At 42.7% G+C, this 22,935-nt stretch overlaps 1 protein-coding gene across 25 annotated transcripts in view; it reads right to left on the bottom strand.

Moving 5' to 3' along the window:
* Window positions 1-22,935, bottom strand: part of AFDN (afadin, adherens junction formation factor) — a 120,287-nt gene that overhangs the window by 70,590 nt on the left and 26,762 nt on the right. For 19 of the 25 annotated variants that reach the window (XM_084776463.1, XM_084776483.1, XM_084776473.1 and 16 more), the window contains 5 exons: window positions 11,084-11,279; window positions 9,433-9,548; window positions 7,650-7,813; window positions 6,248-6,408; window positions 2,209-2,366 (listed from right to left, as the gene is read on the bottom strand). In XM_084776463.1, the coding sequence (XP_084632589.1) occupies window positions 2,209-2,366; window positions 6,248-6,408; window positions 7,650-7,813; window positions 9,433-9,548; window positions 11,084-11,279 (795 nt within the window). The remainder of the gene's footprint in view (window positions 1-2,208; window positions 2,367-6,247; window positions 6,409-7,649; window positions 7,814-9,432; window positions 9,549-11,083; window positions 11,280-22,935) is intronic. The other 6 variants (XM_084776482.1, XM_084776470.1, XM_084776480.1 and 3 more) reach the window with 3 other exon arrangements.

The following is a 22,935-nucleotide window of genomic DNA, read 5'->3' as shown; positions in this document are numbered from 1 at the left end:
TCAGGCAAAGTGCTACACATTTCAAGTATAGGGCAGAAGAGATATATAGATCAACAAAGCAGAGTACATAAACTGACTCACATGTAAATGAAACAAGTAACTGAACAAAGCATTCAGAAGTTAGGGTTAGAGAAGAGAAAGCCAAGCCTTTCTGCAATGCTGCTGGGTCAACTGGGAATCTCAATAAAAGAGAAAGAAACACTAACTTAAAATGAACATGCTGATCTATACAGAAGCTAAAATAAAAATTAAGAGGACTGGGTCAGCAAGATGGTTCAGTGGGTAAAGGTTGCTGAAAGGGTGTCTTCTGACAATACAGGACCACAGCACTCTCACCAGGAGCTGTTGTGTTGCCTGAACAAGACCAGTGTCAAGATCAGTCAACATCCCATCCTAGAGCAGAGAACGGCCCCCAAACCTCCACCCTAGCTAAGGAGCCACAGAGCACTGATGATGCTGGAGAGTCGGTTTTCTTTAAGGGACTGGTCCTTGGTAGACTGACCACGGCTTAACAGAAGCAATGAGTAAACATATTTGAGAGGGGTGGGGGGCGACCCGAGAGGAGTCTGGCAGAAGAGTGGGCAGGAGGAGGTATGTTCAAACTATATTGTGTGCATGTATGAAAGGCTCAAAGAATAAAAATATAAAATACAAAACAACAAAATCTTAAGCAAACAGGCATAGTAGCTCCTGCCATAACCTCAGTGAGGGGGTGGAGGTAACAGAGGGGTCCTAAAGCCCACAGGCCTGCAGCCTAGCCAAGACAATGAGCTCCAGCCTCAGTAGAGAGCGAGCCTGCTCAAAAGATAAAAGCGCAAAAGTGACAAAGGCACCACATGTGAACACACACATACCATACCCCACACTCACCCTCACACACTCACCCACACATGCACACACGCACGCATACACACTCACAAACCAATGAAATATTTTCTCTTTAAAACCACTTGCTATAATAAAACAGCAGCTCTGTTTGTTTTAAAATCCATTAGGACTATTTCTCCGTGCTTCCTGACTGGACCACAAGAGCAGCTGCCCTGCATTCCTACCACAATGGACTGCACCCTTTAAGCACAAGCACAAGCTTCCTTGCAAAGCCAAGCAGACACACTACTATCAGTTCAACTGGCCACACACTGAGGTAAAGAAGTTACAACTGCAGCTGACCCCAAGGCTGAGAGTCACTACTGCTTTATGGCTAAATAGAAAATCTGCTCTCTTACTTAATACTGCAGAGTCAGCTCTAGGACATCACAGTCACCGTGCTCCTTGATAACTAGAGTCACAGGTGGAGCACCTCTGAGATGCTGTGGGGGAGGGGATGAGTAATATAACCCAGTGTTGGCTGGCCTACCAACTCATCAGCCCTCAAGGTGGCACCAAAGGCTGGGTGCAGGCTTAGATGAAACCGGAGGAGGAAGAGGAAGAGGAAGAGGGGGAAGGGGGAGGGGGAATTAAATGCATGTGCCACCATGTCCAGCTCTGTTTTATTTATATAATTACATATTATATAATTATATAATTACATATACCTAAATTAGTTATACTCCTCTTGACTCATATCATATATACACAAAATAAAATGAGAAGAATGTTTATCCAAACTTTAACGATGAGGTTATCTTTAGTAGAACAACTCTGGGCTATGTTTTTTTCAATTTATCTTTTTTTTAAGAATATAAATTCTGGACCGGGTGTGGTGGCGCACGTCTTTAATCCCACCACTCGGGATGCAGAGGCAGGTGGATCACTGTGAATTCGAAGCCAGCCTGGTCTACAAAGCGAGTCCAGGACAGCCAAGGCTAACACTAAGAGACCCTGTCTTGAAAAACAAAACAAAACAAAGTATAAATTCTGGGGATGGGGGAATGGGCTGGAGAGATGGCTCCACAGTTAAGAGCACTGTATGTTCTCCAAGAGGTTTTGAGTTCAATCCCAGCAACCACATGGTGGCACACAACCATCTATACAGGGGTCTGATGTCTTCTTCTGGCTTGCAGGTGTACATGCAAATAGATTTTGTGTGTGTGTGTGTGTGTGTGTGTGTGTGTGTGTGTGTGTGTGTGTGTGTGTTTTAAAACACAAATCCTCCTTTATTACATGTGTTTATTATTGTGTGTGTAAATGGACAGGGTCACGCACATAAGTGATCACACACACACCGAAAGCGCACTCCTGGGAGAAGCACTGCCCCTGGTTACACACCCGGGCAATGCAGTAGTCCTTGGGATTCTCCTTCTCTAGTCCGTACTTCTCCAAAGATTCGGCTACAGCGAAGTCTGCAGGATCCGTCGTCGACAGCAGGATTGTCTTGTATGGAATATTTGGTTTTAAACTGTCTGCATATATTCTCAATGTTCCACCTGGGGGGAAAATTGCATCTGAGTACATCTTCATTTTAGATCAATGACAGAGGCTGCTAACATGTACAGTCACTATGAGAAGGGTACTGAGGCAGCAGTGCTACCAATACGCTCAGGACCAACCCAGGGCTGGCTTCCAGTACAGGCAGACGCGAAAGGAGGACTACAGACTCTGCCTGGCACAGTTCTCGTCCACTGACCCAAATTCCCCCGGTCCCAACTTCTTCCACCACCTGTATACCACAAGATCTATTTCTTCCACTTCTGTTTGTTAAACTTCCATGTGAAGCCAACCAGAACCCAAATATAGCCAAGTGTTAGTTCTACTAAACAAACCAGTATTTTAAAAGGAGCTAGGAAACAGAAGACCTCAGGTCCTCAAGTCCAAAGACTTCCATGAGGGACTGCCACCATGGTGGGCTATTTCAATCCTAGGTACTACCAACTAAATGTTACATGTAAGTCATTTAAGGAGTTTGGAGGTAGGAAGGGCAACTAGACTTCCTCAAGTGCTCTGCTGTCTGAATGTTCCTGTCAGTGGAAGCTCACATCTGCCACATTACTGTCAATTTGACTCTTTAATCTCTTTTCTAGATATAACCAAGATTAAGAAGCTGTGGAACCAGGAATGGTGGCACACGCCTTTAATCGCAGGGCTCTGGCAGAGGCAGACAGCTCTGTCAGTTCAAGGCCAGCTTGATCTATATAGTGAGTTCCAGGACAGCTGGGGCTACACAGTGAGAACCTGTCTCAAGAAAAAGAAAGGGGGGAGAGGGAAGGAAGAAGGGAAAAAGGAAGAAGTCATAAGCAAGCCTATGTCTGTACACACTGCAGAACAGAAACACAAGATGCTTAGAAAACTAGGGCAATAAAACGTCCACAAAAGACTATAACTCCTCAATTACTAAATCTGAAGATAGTGAAATAATTGAAATACTTGACATTAAAGATCTACTTGTACAAATGATTTATGATTTCAAAAAAGAAACAATTTTTCTTTAGTTGCTTCTGTCAAGGTATTTTATCAGAGCAATGAGGAAGTAACTATGATAGTGCTAGGCCACAGGCATGTACTCCCACACCTGCCTTGTAGGTTTTAGCGTTTTGGTGTTTTCTTTGACAATCATCAACACTACAATTCCTATAAAGTGTCCAATTAAGGCTCAGTCTCACCCAGGTGCAGTGGCGCACGCCTTTAATCCCAGCACTCGGGAGGCAGAGGTAGGTACTCAGATCGCTGTGAGTTCGAGGCCAGCCTGGTTTACAAAGCGAGTCCAGGACAGCCAGGGCTACACAAAGAAACCCTGCCTCAAAAAAACAAAACAAAACAAAACAAAACACAAAAAAGACTCGGGTTCAAAGCACTGAAGGCTGAAACAAGTATACAATGCTAAGACCACAAGAGAGCTACAGGGCCTACTTCCTCCCACAGCTCTGGGCTTCTGAGACCTTTGCATTCAAACATACTGTACAGCCATGGGCAGAAGCAGGACACAGTGCATGGAGCATATGCCCTGGCTGAGACTGCTGACAAAGCAGAACACAGCACCGTCTGTAAGTGCAGGCATGGACGCAGAGCCCTCAGCACACACATGTCGACTGCCCACCCATTTGACACGTGCTGTGACAGCGGCCGGGGTTAAGGCCTGTCACTCAGGCTTGGATTTGAGAGAAAAGATCAGAACACAGTGAGTTTTCTTAACATGAATTACTATTTAAAAAGACTGTAAAGAAATTCTATACATCCCAATATCAGACTCTTCCCACTACCTAGTAAGCTAGCTCCCCACTACAGTGAAGACGGCATTGTGGAGCCCAAGTACCAAGCACCGGAAAGTAATATTACAAGAGAAATACAAGTGACACCATTAGACTAAACTTTTGGGACCTGAGATGAGGTTAACAATTTAGGCCTCTAAAAGAATTATTTCTTTCTGAAATTCAAATGGTTATCTTACTACTTTTTAATAAGTGAAACTACTTCATAATAAATTCCTACTTTATAACAAGTATTTTCTTTGCTAGCTACAGTTTCCAGCTAGTCAAAGTTTTATTCAGATAGTTAAAAATACGTACCAATATAAAGTCCCAACAGTAATGCCCACGACATCAGCTCCCTTTACCATTTCTCCTTCCTGCATAGCCGGGCAGCGACTGCCGGGCACGTGGAGGACACAGGGCAGGAGGCCTGTGCGGCCTGCACTGTCAACACAGCAGCAGCAGACACACTCCTCTCAATGTGTTCCATTTGTAAAGTGGCAAAACCCTTAAACCCAAGTATAAATCAACACAGAATGTTGCCATATAAATAGAAATTAGCTATTTCTTTACAGACTTTTTGGATAGTAGCTCATGTTAAGAAAACTCACTATGTTCTGATCTTTTCTCTCAAATCCAAGCCTGAGTGACAGGCCTTTACCCCGGCAGCTGTCACAGCATGCATCTAATGTGTGTAACAATTCTGCCTTCAAAGTAAACACACACGATTTCACAAAGCTCTTTAAACATTTTTAGGATCATACTGCAAACCCTTAAATTAAAAAAATAAACAAAACAAAACTAAACTAAACTAAACAAAACCAGGTCTCACTACATATAAATAGCTCTGGCTTGCCTGGAACTTACTTTGTAGACCAGGCTATCCTGGAATGCACAGAAATCCACATGCCCCTCTGCATGGACTAAAGGAAGGGGCCACCACGTGTGATCAGTAAATTTATTTTTATTTTGACACTATCATTGCTATTATTTACTAAAATCATTAGGAAGTAAGAATGTTTATTGTACATGGCATTCAGGGTCCCTAAGATGACAATAATTTAAATAATTTAAAGTATCTCCCAGGCAAAGGAATAGTGAACTCCCTACTTCCCCATGAAAGAAAGCTAGCTGAGACCACAGGGACACCAACTGGCTCCAGGTATGAATACTACAAACAGAAAGGGAACAACGGCTGCAGTGAACTGCAAATTGCTGGGGAGTCTGAAACTCAGGAGTTCATGAGGAAGCTTTAATGATCACTGGTCAACTTTAGAGGACACTAAAGTATATATTCCTGCCACATTACTATCTTCCTCTGCCCCTGCATCTGCACCCTCATCAAGGAAACAAAAACAAAAGGGAAACGGTACTGGGCCCCAAAGGACGTCACCAAATCTATAAGACAAACATCCTGGTGTCTTGTCAGGGCTTCTACTTCTGCAATGAGAGTGTAAGCCAAAGCAACGTGGGCAGGGAAGTGATTATGTCAGCCCACAGTGTCCGTCAACACTGCAGGGAAGCACAGGCAGGAAACTGGAAGCAAAGCCGGAGACTGCGGAAGACACTGCATACTGGCTTGCTCCTTGGGGCTCTGCTCACACAACCCAGGCCCACCAGCCCACAGCAAGCTGGGCCCTCCCCATCCATCACTAAGAAAACACCAATGAGTAAGCATATGATTCCAGAAATAACTGTCAGCTGTGACAAGGGAGCTGTATTTTACCATGAATCTTCACTCATCATGAAAATACACTAAAATATGTATAGATGAACTAGGAAACTTGCAATCTACTTCAAAATAGTAGTTTGGGACTGAGAGGCCAAGGCATAGCAAAAAAAAAAAGAGAAAGATATGAACTAATCCTTTTCGGAAGTGTGGTAACTCTTTCTCTTGCCTTCTGTACACCCAGCATCCTCTGGGTTGAAGACAGTGGGGAGAAGAGCCTTGCTGCTAAGTTCCTGCGGCAAATGCTATCTCTAAGTGGAAAGAACTTTATGTAAGACAAAAAGGGGACACATTTGCTATTAAAAGACTACTTCACCCACCTTTTTGGTTTAAGAAATAAAAATATAGTAACTGAGTTATTTTACAGTGAATATGAAGACACCAATTCTCGTACCTGAGTCAGGCCGCCCATCTGAGCTCCGGAACTCTTGCATTCTCTTTTCCAGCTTTTGCTGCCGCCGCCGTTTCATAACTACTTCAGGGTTAGAGATTGTTCGAGTAAAGCTGGTCTCAGGCATGTCTTTGTAAACCTCTGCAGCCAGGCGAGAGTTCTCACTGTGAGGAAAAACATCACCAACTGTATTCTAAACTTTTTTCCTACTAGAAATACAGATATCACATTGGCATTGGTCTACATCTGCCCTCAACAGGTCTGTTGTACACTAGTTATCGTGTGCTAATTAATTACCATGAGATTGAAAATACAGTTTCTCTCAAAAATAGACGAATAGACTAAGAAATATGTAACTAAACTTCCTAAGTTTACACAACCCAACTGCCAAATGCTCATGAGCAAAGCAAAAAGAAAGGTGTATGGACGATGCATTTCATTTCCTAGCAGCATTGTGCTAAAACACAGCCAACGACACCACAGCACAACATTTCAAATAAAGGAAGGAATATTGAAGAACCTTAGTTAAAGCTACAGTAAATCTTGAAGAATCTAAATTACATAGCATGACTGTTTTTAGCATCTAAAAGATTCCCCAACACCCATCTTCCTGGAGTTAAACATTCTGCTGCAACAGTTTCTGCAAAGCAATCAACTGTACAAAGTGATGGGCAGAAAACTGCATGTAAGGTATGATGGAAAAAACTTAAATATTTGAATCAATCTTAGTAGTACCAACGTAATTAAAATCATAAAATAATTTTAAAACAAGTTGCACTCTAAGCTATCAGGTTAAACAATTTAATTTATCTGAAGTAGGTCATTTTCTAAGCCAAATAGTGTTCCTCTCATAAAGTAAACCAAGGAAGAACCAGCTTGTGGTGAGAGCTTTAAGCTCCCCTTTTCTGGATGCTCTCGACCTGTCTCACTACACGAGTGAATCCACTTACAACTGCTCACAGCAGCTACACGGGTACTACCTTGCAGGAGGCTGTATCCACAGTGAGGCTGCTGCAACACAACATGAACGTCCAAGGTACAGCTCAGCTTGAAAACAAAAATCTGCCAACTCTGGCCAGTTTATTTGAGCTAAATATGGACCCACAATTGCCAGAAGTGACAGGGACAACTGAATGGGCAGTCACTCAGGAAGCACGTTGACCAGTGCCTGCCTACAGAGAGCAGTCTTCCCACTTGGCCTAGGCACCTGCTAAACAAGCGAGGTGCCCTGTTTACGAAAGGCCCTCCAGCTCCCTCAGTGCAGAAGGACGTCAGGTTTCTGCAGTCAGCCTGACTCGAGTCTTACTCCCTCTGCAGTCATCTGCTCATAACTGAGCTAAGTTTGCTGCATTGTATACGCCTGGCTTGTGGCCCTCGGGGACAGATACATTCCAGAAGCGCCCACCTGTCATCGCCTTGAGAAGGCCTTTCTTCCTTATCAGAAGCTTGTCTCAGCGCCTCCTTTTCTCTCTTCTTTTTTTCCTTCTTCTCTTTCTTTGAGAGCGTTCTCTTAAAGTTCTGAATAACACCTTCTTTCTCCTGCTTTTCGGGTCCATTGCTCTGAGCCTTCTGGTAAAAACAGGATTATCAGGGCACTAACCACAGCCCAGGAAACCACACCAGGTTCCTCAGGCTTCGCTGCCGCCTTCACCGCACCAGCCACTGACCGACAAATGAGCAGACTGACACAGCTGGGACGCGCGCTACACCTTCAGTGAGCTGACAGTAACACTGTAGTATCCATGACAACCAAGTGAACACTACACATCATATGCATGCATTTCACCATGTGTAGATCGCACCTCAATTTAAAACAACAAAAACCCAAAATAGGGTACAAAAATAGGGTACAACTTTTTTAAAAGGGAAAAAAAGGCTACAAAAAAGAAAATCTCATTTTCAGAAAGTAAAACTCAAAAAAGTTACCATCAAGTAACTAAGAGAAGTGAATCTAGTGAAAACAGAGAGGCAAAGAGTCTACTGGATAAATAGGTATTTTCTAAAATTGCAAAGGTGTACTAGTCATAGCTATAAGCTGGTTTTCATGAACCAACATTGTATCTACTTTTGCAAAAATGTCTGATTTATTTTCCAGATCTTGTTTATTAGTTGCTTATCTTAGTTTGAATTTCAACCTACACAGTTGGCCTGCTAACACATAAAGCTACCCTGTTTTTTATGCAGCTTAATAGGTAAAGAAGAAAAGTAATAGTTATAGTACGGAGGAGGAGGAAACCTTCCCTTTGTTGTAAAGTGAATGAAAAAAGAACATTATTATTATTTCTTTTTTTTTTTTCATTCATAGATACATATGACACTGTACTGGTCCTAAGAAGAGTTCACATGCCAGTAAGGGTCAGTCAGTGGCCAGCAGCTAAGTGAACAAAAGGGAGCAACCACAGGAAATCAGGATGAACCATGGACAGCAGAGCCCCAGGACCACTCCGCTTCCCACACACCTGCCACCAATGCAGCTCCTAGCAGGAAGCACCCAGAGACAATAGAGGCCCAGAGCACACAACATGGACACAAGACAGCAGGAGAGCCCCTGTGGCTACACAGTAGCAGCATCTGCACAAGGGGAAATTTACAAGATATTTTCAACCTCTGTATTTGCTGCCATCTGCTAATACCAAAATATTTCATAGGACGCTACTCAATTTAGCACAGAACTACTATTTTCCAGTCATGCCAATGTAACATGATCGGCCGTCTCCTGCGTACAGGACCTCCCCCATCAAAGCGTGAGCCCAAATAAACTCTTTCTCCTTCAAGTTGCTTCTGTCACTTTATCTTATCATTGCACTAGAAAAGCAACTACGGCACATTCTATATTGCCATCCAAAGAATCCAAGGAAGTTTCCCAGTTCTTAATCCTGAACATGTAATAGGAAAATGCTTTAAATGCGCCTTAGGAAGTTGCACGTGAAACTAGGTACCTGACATTTCCTTTGTCCCTTTTGTTTCCTAAGGAACAATTTTTATTTATAATTTAGAAAAAAGCTGGAAATGACAAGCTGATCACCAGGCTCTCCTCAAAAGCACAGAGAACTCTTCCTTGAAGAAGTGAGAACAACAGATGGGTGACCAGGTGGAACCCAGGGTGAAGCTCCTACGTCAACGTAAAGCTGTCTGCCCCACTGACCCAGCCCGGGGCCACAGCTGGCATCCCCCAGGGGCGGCCCCACCTTGGCAGGAATGGCGTCATTCTCATTCTTAAGGACGAATCTACCCTCCCGATCATCTTTGTTCCAATTCAACTGTACAACCAGAGGCTTCTCCTCAATGTCCAATCTTCTTTCTTCTTCAAAACATGGAATGGAAAACAGAACAAGCAGTGGTCATTTCCTGACATGAGCACAGTATCTGTCACATGAGATGTATTTAATTTTATGCAAATAAAGTACTTTAGATCTTCACCGTGTTATTTATAATTTTAAGGTCAGTTTTGATTAGTTCAGCACCTTGTTACTACTATCCTGCCATGCCAGACACTGACCATGTGAAATGTACTGTTAGGAACATTAAATCAGTTTTGATTAGTTGGGTAGTTTGTTGCTAGTGAGTGTGTTTGTCACTAGAGATCCAGTGCCAGACACTGACCAGGAAAGAATACTTCCTTTACTGAGATGGAAGGAAACCAAAGAGATATACATTTCTATGTCGCAAACTATCCCATCTGCAACTGGAAAATTAGGAAATTGTATTAACAGTATATACAGCACCATTGATTTTCCTCATCAAATTGTCCTCTGACCTCACCACACACACATACACACACACACACACACACACACACACACACACACGCATGACCCCTACCCCAATAACATTAATAATCAACCAAGTCAATCAACCAATCAATCGAGAGTTTCCCTGATGACTGAAGCAAGGGTTGGGCCTGGGCTTTAGCCCATCACAACAGAGCAGACATGAGGCCACAGATGAGCCCTGATCGGATGCTCTAGGCTCCCAACCTGCCCAAACGTATATGTAAGCAGTAAGGACTGCTGAGCTAAGACAAACTGGGCCAATGCTCTGACCAGCTGAACTACCTGGAAAAAGCAGAGACCAGCCAAGCTGACCAGACAGGACAACCTGCCATCTGCTTAGATGTGTAGTGTGCTTCAAGAGCTGGAACAGGCTTTTCGTGATGCAGGTATCTGTGAGTCACTTCTGCTCTTGTAAGCAATCCCTCACTCATATTCCTCTAAGTGACCCCAATAAAACTCACTGGTGCATCAAGCTAGACTTAGGTGGCGGTCTGCTGTTGAATCTCTATCTGGAGTGAGTGAATATTTGTTCCTGTCTCCAGTAACAATCTCACACAACAACTGCTAATGTTAAAACAAGTAGAAATTACAAAATCTATATGATTTTCCTCAAGATGGCCTATTGTTCCCAAAGAAAAATAAAAATATGTTAACAGAATGTAAAATTATGGCAAGATCACTGACTTGACCTAAAAAATACTTACTGGAATTATAAGTAATCATGACATTACTACCTACATCTGATTTTTCCTCCAAAAGCATGTAGCACACAATATCATTGGCATACAAGACACTCAGATATGTTGGGTGATTTTTTTTTAATGAAATGTTAATGACACTTATTTTGAAGAAATAATCATATGTAAAATACATTCACCATAACTTCCAACAAATGTTATGTGTCAGAACTTGAACACTTCTGAAGACTTAAAAAGGTTTGTCATCCTGTCAATCACTCTGTTGGGTTGGGGAAAGAAAGAAAAGGAGATGAGCAGTAAAGCTAAGGCCTGATTATCACACTGCTGGACCAGCTGTGGAGCCCGGGCAGGGCGCAGCCTCCACTGACCTCCACTGACATGCACTTCATAGAGGGAGTACTTGGGAGAGGAGAGCATGCGCATGTCGGGGCGGAACTTCTCTGCCAGTGTCTCAATCACATCTTGAGTGGTTGCCGTGCTAGAGACCCGAATACATTTTGTGGCGAAGTTTCCAGCAGCTTTATCTTGAAAATAAAATCTCATGACTCCATGAAACTCCAGATCCTACAAGAAAACAAAAGTATATGCTATTAGAAAAGTTAGTAATAATAAATTAAAAGATTAGCCGGGCGTGGTGGCGCACGCCTTTAGTCCCAGTACTCGGGAGGCAGAGGCAGGTGGATCACTGTGAGTTCGAGGCCAGCCTGGTCTACAAAGTGAGTCCAGGACAGCCAAGGCTACATAGAGAGACCCTGTCTCGAAAAACCAAAAATAAATAAATAAATTAATTAATTAATTAATTAATTAAAAGATTGCACATCAGATTTTTTCAAATGTGCACGACAGGCATCTCAGAAGCTAAGAAACAGCTTCAGTACTCAGGTATAGTCACTTGGCTTTGGACAAGCCGTCTGTCTCAGTTGCTCTCTGCCTTCCCTCTCACAATGGCAACGGAGCAGCTGGCAGTCACTGTGCTCGCCAGTGCCAGGCATGTGTGGCACTGTTTGATTATGTTTTTACAAACTAGTGGTTTAACAGATTCTATTACTAACCCCCACTTGACAATCTCACCGTTGAGTACTTGATTATACATGCCTGTGATCCTAACTCTTGGGAGGGGGATGCAGGAGAATTCAGAGTTCAAGGCTAGTCTATTTCAAAGAGAGGAAAAAACAGCGGTAAACAGAATTAAAAACAAGATCCACTGGACTGCAAAGCCCACACCTGCATGGCTAATACCTGCCGGGCTCTGAGCCCTTAAAAACACTTGACATCTCTCTTAAGCCCAATATTTAAATACACGACATTTTAAGCTAATTTTCTAGATGAATTATCATATTAAATAAACAAATACATTTCAGATATATCTCAAAATCTTATAGAGAAAAGCTATGGTGGAATTCTAGGCCAATGTGTCCATTTCACATGTTCGTTTATAACTTTAAGATAGTCTAAAGTTCATGTAACTGTCAACTGGTGAGTTTTCCTTGTATTTCTGAATAAGTAGTATAATTTCCAGCAAGAGTCCAGAGGATTGTTTTGTTTTGTTTTGAGACAGTTTCTCTTGTAGCCGTGGTTGCCCTGGACTCGCTTTATAGACCAGGCTGACCTCAAACTCACAGAGATACAACTGCCTCTGCCTCCCAAGTGCTGAGATTAAAGGTGTGTGTCACCACAGCCGGCCTCCAGGGGACCTTTCTTTCTTTTTTTTTTTTTTTTTTGGAGATTTATTTATTATGTATACCATGTTCTGCCTGCATGTATGCCTGCACCCCAGAAGAGGGCACCAGATCTCATTATAGATGGCTGTGAGCCACCATGTGGTTGCTGGGAATTGAACTCAGGACCTTTGGAAGAACAGACAGTGCTCTTAACCTCTGAGCCACCTCTCCAGCTCCCAGAGAATATCCCCCTCCCTCAAGATTTATTTACTTATTATGTTATGCCTGCATGTATGCCTGCAGTCTAAACAAGGGCATCACATTACAGATGGTTGCGAGCCACCATTTTTGCTGGGAATTGAACTCAGGACCTATGGAAGAGCAGTCAGTGCTCTCTCCAGGCCCCCAGAGGATATTTCTAAACGTAGGTTACATCATATCTCTATCAGGAATAAAGACTTAGCTGTGCTATTAGCACCTTCTTTCTGTTTACTCTTCACATCTAATTATTAAATAAAAAGCCAACTGGGGGTGGGAGGGCACTGCTGGAGAGATGGCTCAGAGGTTAAGAGCACTGGCTGCTTTTCCAAAGGTCCTGAGTTCAATTCCCAACAACAACATGGTATCTCACAACCATCTATAATGAGATCTGGTGCCCTTTTCAGGTGTGCAGGCACACATGCAGGTGAAAGACTGTATACATAATAAATACATAAATAAATAAATCCTTTTTTAAAAAGCCAACTAGGGTTAAACCAAAATCTTTTTAATTTGCTTATTTGTTGAAGGGGATGGCACACACTCCTCCAGTTGAGGTCAGAGGGCAGCTTGTGGTGGGTGTTCAGCTCTCTTCTCCCAGCTGTTCCAGGCATAGTGATGTCACCAGGCTCAGTATCAAATACCCTTCCTCACAAGCTGATCTTTATTTTTTATAGGAACTTTCAAAGTCTCACTTAATGACCAATAAGCCTCTCCAGTTTTCTCCAATCCACAACCTTTCCCACAGATTAATGAATTAAAAAATACTCATTTAAAGAACACAAAGGAGTATCTGAATGGAGTTAGCAGGTGGAGTTAACAGGTATATTAACAGAGTAATTGAAGCCAAAATGTGAAGCAGCCAAGTATATTTCTAGCCTAGAGTTTTCCTGAGCTTGTTCAGACTTAGCCTATCAGGCCTCCTTCCTGGTGTCAGTGGAAGACCACAGACACATCCCACCAGCTGTGGCATGTTAAGGAGCTAGCTACAGAGGAACTAGACCTACGTTAGCTAGAACCTTGCCTGCCCTGTGTCTCCCAGAAATTGTACCAACTGCCCCTGGCTTGAATCAAATAGCTGATGTGTAGCCCAGGAGTCTGTGAGGACGCATGCGGAGTAAGTCCCTGAGCCAGGACCTGAGAGTGCGCGTGCGTCACAGGACACTTACTACATGCCAGCCTTGGTGCCACATCCTTGTGTGTGCTGTCTTCTCAGCTCCCTTTCATCCTTTTCTGCTTCAGACCCCCTCCAACCCTCTAGTTTAAGGATCCCACCCAAAACTTAAGCATCTTCCACTTCAGAGTCTGTTCTCTTCTCTTTGTTTCTAAGACAACACAGAAAAAAAAAATCATAATAAAATTAAGTTAGCTAAATTTAGGTTTCTAAATGGGATCCATATTTTTACCCCAAGTTTGTAAGACTTTGTATTGCCAGCCTGAAGACATATTTATATCACACAATGTGCTCAAATGCTCCAATCACTCACACAATTGTCCTGTGTCCCCAAGAACTCTGACAGGTGCCACACCATAAAACCAAGTGAATGTCCATGGTATTTAACCATTCTGCCACAAAGCAGTTTTGTACCATTTATAATAATAAAAAAGTCAAATGTACCCAAGTCAAGGAGGCATCAGTTTCTCTGAGAATTGTCAACAAGTAATCCAAGCCACCAGGTATTAAAGAGCCAAACCCCAAACCCAGGCAGTCACAGTGCCTGTTACCAGTGGCAGAGAAGGCACACGCTCTCACACCACACGGAGTCTCGCGTTTGGATGGGGCCGACACAGACAGCTGGAGGAGGTAAACCAGTGCACCGCCCCACAGTACCACCTTTACGAAGAAAGGACACTCAAATACACGTCTCACTCACTGATGGGGCTCAGCTGCTAACACTCCACGAAGATGGAGAAAGAAGAAAATCCCAGGAGACTAAGGAGCCACACTCTTGGTATTCCCATTGATGTTTGTAACAAAACAATTCTCCAGGTGCTGTCCAGCTGAAATAGCCTATAAAAACCTTTGCCAGGGCTTCAATTAGCACTGCACGAGTGTTAATGGGTAATTTAGCTGTACGTTCCACAAAAATAGTCATATCCACTCATAGCCAAGGCAACCCCACAATAAGTAAGATTGACATTCTGGTCAGTTACTCAGCTAATCCTAAATCTGGCTGCTGTGAATAAGTCTACCAAACTTTATCAGACCTAGAAGTCATAAAAATCTATTTTTGAGCCTAAGAATTGGGTTTATAGTGAGTCAGTGGACAAGCTGTAGTGACTATCGTAATTAACATAAAGAGCTTACTAAATGTTGGCTATCAAGAATTTTACATCTCATTACCAATCTGAGAGTTGAGTTCTATCACAGCAGCATTAAGTGGGGGAGCAGAGGGGCGAGTGCACTGGCCGCAGCACAGCTCTGCCCCTGAGTCCAAAGGCACAGTGCCACCTAGAGAGCTGAGAGTACAGTCTGAGAACAGTGAGTGGGGAAAAGGCATGGAGCCCAGAAGCTACACACCCCAGTTTCCTTGATTAGAGAAAGAAAGAAAGAAAGAAAGAAAGAAAGAAAGAAAGAAAGAAAGAAAGATGGATCCTTGTGTGTACAAGACCCTGTTTCAATCCTCAGTCCCTGTCAGTGCACTTCTCTAACCTCTGCAGAAAAGGATTGCTGCTTCAGCTGCGCTTGGGCTAGGCAGTAAGTCCTAGGCGCCTGCACCAAATAGCAAGAAATCCACCACTACTGAATAACTGGGGGTGGGGGGGGGTGTGTGCACGTACATATATGCGCACGCTGTGCGTGTCTGTGGGAGGACAGAGGTCAGCGTGATTCCCTACACCGCTCTTCACCCAGACAGACTGTAGTTACTTGTAAGTTACTAACTTCTGGGCTTTTATCATTTTATGTATTAAGAATTTTTTCCAATATTCATTATTTAGTACTTCTGAAAGATGACAACTCTGGCTGATTTCAACAAGCCAATCTCGGCTGGCAAGCTGATGAGCTGCGGAGCCCCCAGGGGATGGCGCCGGGCATACCCTGAGGTTCTTCTGACCTCATAAACTGAGGTAGAAAGAAACAAAAAGAAAACACAGTAAATTCCCTCACAACCTAAGAGCAGGGAGGAAATTCATGACTCAAAACTCTAAAGCAACTGAAGGAATGCTAAGAAATCTACCTAGAACTCTTATGGGCCAGCTGTGGCAGCTGGATCCAATCCAGCACACAAGAGACTAAGGCTAAGAACTGAGCTACACAGTGAGTGAGCCAGAGCTGGCACCTGGACTCCTGTCTAAAATGAAGACACACTACTCATATCATAACACAAATAATAAACACTTCCAACTTGCATCACCAAAGTGTATTGATGATTCAAAAAAGACCAAAAATCCAATTTTTAAAAAATAGGCAAAAAACTTGGAAAAACTTCAAGAAGTCATCAAAATGGTTTATACACTCTTAAATAGACACAAGGATAGACCACTTCATTCATGGTGAAACCATCTCAAGATCACACAACCAATAGTAAGAGGCCTTCCCTCAACAACCCAAAGGTCTGACAGCATACTCTATTAGTGGGGCTGATAAAAAGAGAGCATAGCCAAGGAACAGACTAGCAATATTTTGCAAGTCACTTACACTGGCACGGCAAGCCTACCACCAAAGAGAGGGTACAGTGCAAAAAAATGTGAATTGTTTGACCAAATGAACAGATTGTAGTATATGCTTATGTGGGGCTTGGGTAAAAATGGCTCATAAGGAGTGACATTTTTGGAGGGGTGGCCTTGTTGGAGAAAGTGTCACTCAGGGATGGATCTTGGGAGGCCCAGTGTCACTCACTCTTCTTGCTGCCTACGGATGCAGACGTGGTACTGTCAGCTCCCTCTCCAGCACATGTCTGCCTGCGTGCCACCATGTTTCCCTGCCATGATGACAGTGGACTTACCCTCTGAACTGTACGCCAGCCACAGTTAAGTGTTAGCATTTATAAGAGTTGCTGTGGTCATGGCGTCTCTTCACAGAATTGAACACATGGCACGTAAAGAGCTGAGACGCTGCTACCCAGGGAATGAGGAGGCTTATGGACATGGTAAGTCTCTAAGCACTGTAAGTAAAAAGGCAAGTGCACGACAGTAAATCGCCTGGGAAGAAAAAAACTCAGCTGAGGACCTGTCTTTCCATCCTGTCAGTGAGAGACCGTAGATGAGGGAGGGCTCAGGCCACTGTACTGGACACCATTCCTAGGCAGTAGGTATGGGGTACATAAAGTGAGCGCAGCACTAGCCAGCAAGCAGCGTTCCCCTACGGCTCCTGCCTTGAGCTCCTGTCTGGCTTCCCTCGGAGATGGACTGTGACCTAGAAGTGTAAAATGAAAGAAATCCTGTCCCAAGTTGCTTACCATCAGTGTTTTACTCCAGCAACAGAAAACAAACTAGAACAGCAAGCATCATAAAAATCTATTACAGAACAAGGAGGAAGCAAACACAGCATCCATTTGATTGTATTTCAAAAACAAAAGAGAGTGAACAAATGTGTTCATCAGTGGGGGAAGCACATTTACTAATTATACTTTACTACATGGTTTCAATTTTACAACTGTGAAATTATTTTTAAAAGGAATTAACAAAAATGCAATCACTTAAAAGACCCAAGCTGAAATTAATCTCTATAATAAATGGATCACATTACCACACAGAACATAATCTCCAAGTGATCTTAGAAAACAAAGTTTTGGTTTTACACTCCCAACTAAGGAGGATCAAATTCCAAGTTAGCCTGGTTGCCACAGGGAACCCTTGTCTCAAAAGGTAACCTTGGGCACGAGAGATGGCTCAGTAGTTAGGAGCACAGGCTGCTCTTCCAGGGGTCCCGAGTTCAATTCCCAACAATCACATAGTGGCTCACCACCATCGATAATGGAATCTGATGCCCTCTTCTGGAGGGCAGACATGCATGCAAGCACAGCACACATTCATAAATACATACACCTCTGGGGAAAAAAGTCCACCTTTTTCTTGAGATGTCTCACCAGATTTATGAAGAACACCAATCTGCATTTGGAGTCAGCTAAGTATGAGTACTCGTGTGTTTGTGTAGCCGTGCACTTTCATACTTGCCAACGTCACACATTCTTCCCATCCTTTTTGGTGGCACCTTTCCAAAAGGCATTTTGAAAGTGAAGTTTTAAAATACATGGGTAGCAATTTTGAGTGTAAAATTAGTCACCGAAGAAATTGAACACTGTGTGATAACCAATTAACTTGACACCTAAAATATAAGAATCAACAACATTTGTTATTTAAATTTTCTTTTCTAAGGTATATTCAAACACAGAAAATGAGAGTAAGAAAAAAGAAAAACAAAGTAGTTAATGGTAAAAAATTTTTTTCATTTACCATCACAGACCAATGGTTCTCAATATGTGGGTCAAGACCCCTTTAGAGGACGTTCTTAGTTAGGGTTTTATTGCTCTGGAGAGACACCATGACTAGGGCAACCTTTACAAAGTAAAACACTTCCTTGAAGCTGGCTTACAGGTTCAGATGATTAGTCCTCTGTCACCATGGCAAGAAGCCTGGCAGCATGAGGCAGACACAGTGCTGGAGAGGGAGCTGAGATCCATAGGCAGCAGGGGCTGTGGCCTCACTAGGCCTCGCTTGAGCACATGAGATCTTAAAGCCCATCTCCATGGTGACACACTTCCTCCAACACGGCCACACCTAACAGTATCCCTCCCTATGGGCCAAGCACTCAAACACAGGAGTCTACTGAGAGCCATACCCATTCAGACCACCACAAGGGTCAAATGACCGTTCCACAGGAGCCAATCTAAGACCATCAGAAACGCAGATATTTATATTACAACTCATAAAGATAGCAAAATTGCAGTTAAGAAGTAGCAACAAAAATAACTTTTGGGATCACTACAAGATACGGAGCTGTATTAACGGCCGCAGCATCAAGAACAATCACTGATATAGACATTTTATTTTCAAAGTTGTCTACTGTAGTCCATAGTTTGGGGCTTTATGAATTAATTAAACTGCAATGTTCATGTGAAAGGCTAATTTCATGATTCTTTAAAGTTAAGTTAAAAGAAAAGGAAACAAGGTTTAATGAAGAAGCGGTTCCCATTTTCTGGTTGGAAGAGTCACAGAAATGGGACTATAATAAAAATATGGTGGTATAAAAACATTTTGTTTTCTTTTCACTATGTTCATGTCTCTCTGGCATGCAATGTATTTCCTTTCCTTTCCTTTCCTTTTCTCAAGGGTTTCTTTATGTAACAAGCCCTGGCTGTCCTGGACTCACTTTGTAGACCAGCCTGGCCTCAAACTCAGAGATCCGCCTGCCTCTGCCTCCTGAGTGCTGAGATTAAAGGTGTGCACCACCACACCTGGCCTGCAATGTATTTCTTGAATAAACACTTGTTGAATAATTGAGTGAATGACTGCTAGTTTTAAAAGGCAACCTGTAGAGATAAACGGACAAGCAACCCCAAGTCTGTATTTTACATAACTTTCTCCTCTGTAGGGACTAAGGCTCTGAAGATACTGTCAAAGTATAGGTCAGAAAGATGATGAGACTCAGCAACAGTGTTCCATTAGGAAACAAGGAAGCTCTCCAAGACTGGCTCCTGTCAGAAGTACTCAGCCACCAAAGACAGAGCAGAATATAAGCTTTGCAAAAACAAAGACTGAGGGCTGGAGAGATGGCTCAGCAGTTAAGAGCACTGGCTGCTCTTCCAAAGGTCCTAAGAGCACTGGCTGCTCTTCCAAAGGTCCTAAGAGCACTGGCTGCTCTTCCAAAGGTCCTGAGTTTAATTCCCAGCAACTACATAATGGCTCACAACCATCTATGAGATCTGGTGCTCTCTTCTGGCATATAGGAATTGTATACATGCAGGCCAAACATTGTATACTTAACAAATAAATAAATCTTAAAAAAAAAAAAAAAAAAGACTGCAACATACTGAATCACAGAATACACCAAACCCCACAAGTTCATTGTAACACTAAAAAGAGGAAAGCCAAAAGAACAAAAACAAAATGAACATGGGTAGTGGAGGTGTATAATGGAGGTAAAACTACAACTAACTAACGTGCTTTCCTCAGCTCAGATCACAGCCTCTGAGACTGCAGGTGGAAGGCTCATGGGCTCTAACTGAACATGAGAACAAAGGTAGGAAGACTTGCAACAGCTATTCTGTTTTGTTTGGACAAAGACTCCTCCTATGTAGCCCAGCTCGCCTGGGACTTTGCTATATGGGTTAGAGGTTTGTACTGAGCGATCCTCCTGCCTCTACTTCCAGAGCTGTAAACTACAGGCATGGGCTGCCAAGCCCAGAGAAGAGAATACAGTTTCTGAATGAGCAACAACTAAAAATCAACCCAGAACCAAGTGTGTCATTAATCTATGAATCTGAGATGTTTCTGCCAACCCATGTTGCCTTTTGGGACTTCAGCACAGCTTTGGTTCTGAACACAAAACACAAACACCCATGGGACAACGCACTGCCCCAACGCCAGGTCCCTGGGAGTCCAGTGCTTGCTCTCACCTCTACAGGCTCCTGAATGCACAGGTACGCACGCACACACACACGCGCGCGCACACACACTTAATTTTTTTTTAATTCTTAGGCCCAAAGGAGTCACAAATGGAAAAAATTTAGCAAGTATGGCTTGGATAATAAGGAGATCTAGTTTTATTTACAAAAAAATTCCAAGCAACAAATGAAAGATCATAAAATGGAAAAACATAATTTTGTAAATGCTAAGTGATCTGAACAACATTCTAACAGTGACACCCTAGAAAAGGCTAGTAAGGAGCCTGGCATTAGCGGGGCTGTTACAACACGACCAATATGACAGATATGAGTGCAATTCTCAGCCCCGTGTCACATGGCTAAGCCTGAATCCATAGACCCTTTAAAACCAGAGACATCAGCAAAACCACCTTCATTCTGGGAAAAAAAAAAAAAGGTGAGGGGTGGGGGGATAGGGTCCAGAATTGGGACATTCTATATGAAAACTATCCTAGTGTTCTCAGAAAGTCTATAGTATTTAAAGGTACCCTATGATTAAAACGCAGTGTGTGACCTTCAGATCTGATAAAAATAATAATTATAATGACTCTCTTGAGGGAGAGTGCAAAATTTGAATAGGGATAAACACTTATTTTTGGATAACAACAAGGAGTTAAGACTAATTTTGTTATTTGTAAGACACATTTACCTGAAGAAGAGATAATATGATAGGGTCTGGAATTTCTTTTAAAAGTAGCCCAGCTAAAAATAGTAGCAAAATAATGCCTTAAAATTAACACACAATTCTGAAAACTCTAGTCTGGGAGATGAACTTCACATCTTTGAAAATTTTTCACATTAAAAATCAAATTGCTGCTGTGTGCGCCTTTAATCTCAGCACCAAGGAGGCAGAAGCACATAGATTTCTGTGAGTTCAAGGTCATCAGCATGGTCTACACAGTGAGTTCCAGAACAGGCCAGGACTATATAGAGAGACCCTGTCGCAGAGAGAGGAGAGGGGGAGGGGAGAAAATAGTTGGCTTGATGAAAAGGCTAAGTAGGTCAAGGCCTGACCACCTGGGTTTGATCCCTGGCCTCCACACAGTAGAAGGAGAACTGATTCCCACAAGGTAAAGTCATACGCATGCTATAAAACATAAGCCCCCCACAAACACATATAAACAGAAACAATTAAAATATCTAATTTACCCAGATACGGTGTAACCTCCTGTACTGGGTGAGCTAGACTGGAGGACCAGGAGTTCAAGGACAGCATAATGCCTGCTATCTTTCACCTGTGTCCTACACGTGGGCAGCTGGAAATGTCGGTAATCCACTCAGCGTGCAGCACGTGGCCGTGTGGGATGCAGGGGCACCTGGTTCCCTCAGGGCTGGAGGACACCTCTGCACACAGTTCTCACAACTGAGGCACTTGCTATCATTTTCTGTCTACAAATTCTTAAGTGAACAAGTAGTTGGAAAGGATGTCGTGTGTATATAAATCCTATTTGTAACAAAATAAAGCAAAACTACAGCATACATTTAAAATCTGTGTGAAAAAATGAAAATAAAGTTCACAAAACCAAACGGCTCTGTATCCATTCACAGTCCTACTGATGCAGAACCAACAGTCACGTCCCAACAACTTACCTGATTCTATCTACATGAACATACATGAAAGTATGAACGTCTTCCTGTTCAAGCATTCATGTGCCTGAACTCAGTTTTCTAAAACCCAAAAGAAAACCCAAGTAGAGAAAACAATAAAACCTATTTTCATAAACGTCTTTGTGTATATGACATGTAAGTAGAAAGTGTGTAAATTTCAGTGAGGGCATTTACTTTAGCGCACATACGTTGGGAAGTTATGTGCACTAAGGTGGATAAGCCCTCACTCACTCAAGTTTGTACTGACTTCCCCATCAACGCAAAATAACTGTTTTAACTATGGCAAGTTAATCAAAGGAGTCCCTATAATCAAAATGTTCCCACCTACATCTCTACCACACACTAAAAGTGAAATCACAGCATTTAAATTATTTCAGCTTTTAAAATCTTCAAGGCACTGATATGAATGAACAATATCTTCAAAATGCTACCCTTTTCACTATTATTAATCAGCAAACATTTTTAGCATTTAGTTTCTTTTATTTAAAATAATTTTCCATACAATATTCTCATCACAGTTTTAAATTTGAGCAGTTTCTTCAGTATTCTTATGATAATGTCTTTCACAATTGGGAAAGAAGTAGAAAGCACAAACAAGAAACAATACTGTTTAAGTAGTTCCCTGGGACATAAATGTTACTGCTTTCTAGTGGAGAAGTGTATCAGCAACAACAGAAAATCTCACCACTTTGTTCAAGAACTTGAGCACTCTCTCCTTGCTGGATTAGCAGTGAGCCTGAACTACAGTTGGTACCTGGTACTCCCAAGCACCTCCTGGCTCCCTTCTGTTTCACTGTTTGCATCACCAAATGACCACAGCAGCCTGGAATGTCACTTGGTACCAGGCATGGGGAAAACAAAAAGTTAAGCCGCATAAATCGGCTTACCCACTTTAGGAGGAAGGCCTGGTTATGAAGGGTTCACTGTTCAGGACTTTCTAACTGTGGTTATTTACAAAAAGAACAGAGCAAAGTGACATCAGAATTCTGGTGAACAGAACCAGGCACTGAGGTGGACTCTCAGTCAGGCACAGGGAAATGCTGCAGGGAGAGCAGCCGGCTTGGCCGGACTTCTATCGGTAAACTAACACACCAAGCTAGTGCACAC

The sequence above is a fragment of the Acomys minous genome, assembly GCF_964271855.1.
Source record: "Acomys minous genome assembly, chromosome: 3".
NCBI lineage: Eukaryota > Metazoa > Chordata > Mammalia > Rodentia > Muridae > Acomys > Acomys minous.
This window is presented reverse-complemented; position numbering and strand designations above follow the sequence as displayed.